Raw genomic sequence first — 2,828 nt, forward strand, 5'->3', positions numbered from 1 at the left:
TGAGGACGCAACAGTTCCTCCTCTTAAGCTGCTGAGGATGTATCAGTTCCTCATCTTAAGCTGCTGAGGATATTTTTTTTCAATGTCTGGAACTCGTGCTTTTGCATCACCACGAATCCACTTTTCACTAAAGCGTTGCTCCCTCAACGCCCATTAACTTCACTGTAAGTCACTGCACATCTTGCACCTGGTAGGTGGAACGTGTGTGAGACTCGATGCGAGGAGAGACGGCGAGGAGAGAACGAAATCTAAGACCTGACGGAGAGTGGTGGGTGGGTGGGTCACACAGGTCTTGGGTGGGCGATTGGACGAACAACAAGCGACGTCGAACTGCCGCGCTCACGGCAACGAAAAAATCCTCCGTTCGCACCTGATGGCGTTCGCACTGGCGCGTCGACGGAGCGTTCTATCCTCCGTTCGCACTGACGCGTCGACGGAGCGTTCTATCCTCCGTTCGCACTGACGCGCCGACGGAGCGTTCTCACCGAAACCTTGTCAACACGTCGATGGAGCGAGAGAGCCTTCCTCACTGGGGATATATATTCCTGCTGAAATTCTCTCTCTTAAAACACACGGTCCTCAACTGCGCCTCAGCCACGGCGCTACTTCGGAAATATAGTGCCACAATATCTCTTCGACGGCACAACACTCCAAGGGTTCCATTACAGTAAACAATGTACCAGAGACGAAGGCGAATATTTCCTCCCCTTCACAATAACATGTCGTCAGTCTTCGAGTTGGTGGATCATCCTGTGTGTGCAGGCTTGACCCGTGTGGTGACTGTTACAACAGGCTCATGTGGAGGTTGTAATAACAACAGTCTTATGTGGACGTTGTAACATGAGACTCACGTGGAGGTTATAACAACAGACCCATGTGGAGGTTTATAACTACAGACCCATGTGGAGGTTATAACAACAGACCCATGTGGAGGTTATAACAACAGACCCATGTGGAGGTCATAACAACAGACCCATGTGGAGGTCATACCAACAGACTCATGTGGAGGTTTATAACAACAGACCCATGTGGAGGTTTATAACAACAGACCCATGTGGAGGTTTATAACAACAGACCCATGTTGAGGTTATAACAACAGACCCATGTGGAGGTCATAACAACAGACCCATGTGGAGGTTATAACAACAGACCCATGTGGAGGTTGTAACAACAGACCCATGTTGAGGTTGTAACAACAGACCCATGTGGAGGTTGTAACAACAGACCCATGTGGAGGTTGTAACAACAGACCCATGTGGAGGTTTACAACAACAGACATACGAAGAGTTATAACATCAGAGTGAAAACGCCTCTAACAGCACCATTGCAAGCCCAGCTGGAGTACAGCCAGCCACGGGCCCCTTCAGGTGGACGGAGGAGGAAGGGGGAGTGAGGTGGGGGAGTGAGGAGGAGGAGGAGGAGGAGGTGGAATGAGGAGGAGGAGGAGGAGGTGGAGGAAGCAGGGAAGGAGGTGGTGGGGGTACTCGTCTAATGATGAAAAATAACAAGCGTTTTAGAGTCAGGTCGGGTTCCTCGTTACCATAGGAATGAAGACATGAGCACTGAGGCCGAGCACTTTGCGGGAGATGGTAGTAACCCCTCTCTCTCTCTCTCTCTCTCTCTCTCTCTCTCTCTCTCTCTCTCTCTCTCTCTCTCCCCGTGAACCGTGTCTCTCATAACCGGACACTTCGCTTACCCGTCTTTGACCCTTCGCGCGTTTTCTTTGCCTACCGTCCGTCTGTTCGTTCCACGGCGGGACGACCCATCCAAACTGCCGGTCAGTGCTGTTCTAACTACCCACCCCCACAACTACCCACCCCCCCACCTCCTCCAATTACAAGATTGTGTCCAAAATGCTTCCCTTTCTACCCCGTCGCGGGACTCCCCCCAGATGGCTTCATTAAGGCGTTGCCTAGCACTCACTGGCCTCCAGGGGACCCCGGTCGAGAGAGAGAGAGAGAGAGAGAGAGAGAGAGAGAGAGAGAGAGAGAGAGAGAGAGAGAGAGAGAGAGTCAGTCCAACTAAAGTTCGGTTCAGTGAACCAGCAGGCAACCACTGCTTAGTTAATAAGCAGGCAACCACAGTTCAGCTTGCACAGCTATGGTGCTCATCCCGCTAGCATATTAATGGCTGGGGTCCTCACCCACCTGGCACAGCTATGGCTTGGATACTCATCCACCTATCGCTTGGATACTCATCCACCTAGCACACCTATGGCTTGGATACTCATCCACCTGGCACAGCTATGGCTTGGATACTCATCCACCTATCGCTTGGATACTCATCCACCTAGTACACCTATGGCTTGGATACTCATCCACCTAGCACACCTATGGCTTGGATACTCATCCACCTAGTACATCTATGGTTTGGATACTCATCCACCTAGTACACCTATGGCTTGGATACTCATTCACCTAGTACATCTATGGTTTGGATACTCATCCACCTGGCATACCTATAGCTTGTATACTCATCCACCTGGCATACCTATAGCTTGGATACTCATCCACCTATCACAGCTATGGCTTGGGTACTCACCCACCAGGTAACAGCTCAGGCATGGGCACTCATCCACCTTGCTTTTCCATGGTATGATCCGCCTGTAACAAAGTACAATTAATTACCGGTAATTACGACTTATAATTAGAGGCTGCAGTTGCTGCCTATAGTTAAGGTGAATGATGTAGGTCTAGTGATACAATATGCTATTACAGAGTAATAATTAATGATCATAAAGTTAATAACCCATAATTGTACTTTCATCCCCAGAGCACATCAGTGCGACCCTTAAGTACGACGGAATTGCTCTTAAGTAGAGCAATACG

The 2,828-nt window shown here is 49.8% G+C and overlaps 1 protein-coding gene across 1 annotated transcript in view; it reads right to left on the minus strand.

The window, feature by feature from the left end:
• The window catches only part of LOC139763435 (uncharacterized), a 79,562-nt gene extending 76,983 nt beyond the window's left edge, over positions 1-2,579 (minus strand). The window contains exon 1 of the mRNA XM_071689487.1: positions 2,542-2,579. Coding sequence (XP_071545588.1) covers positions 2,542-2,564 — 23 coding nt within the window. The 5' untranslated portion in view covers positions 2,565-2,579. The remainder of the gene's footprint in view (positions 1-2,541) is intronic.
• Positions 2,580-2,828: the final 249 nt, after the last annotated feature.

The sequence above is a fragment of the Panulirus ornatus genome, chromosome 3, assembly GCF_036320965.1.
Source record: "Panulirus ornatus isolate Po-2019 chromosome 3, ASM3632096v1, whole genome shotgun sequence".
In the NCBI taxonomy this organism is placed as follows: Eukaryota; Metazoa; Arthropoda; class Malacostraca; order Decapoda; family Palinuridae; genus Panulirus; species Panulirus ornatus.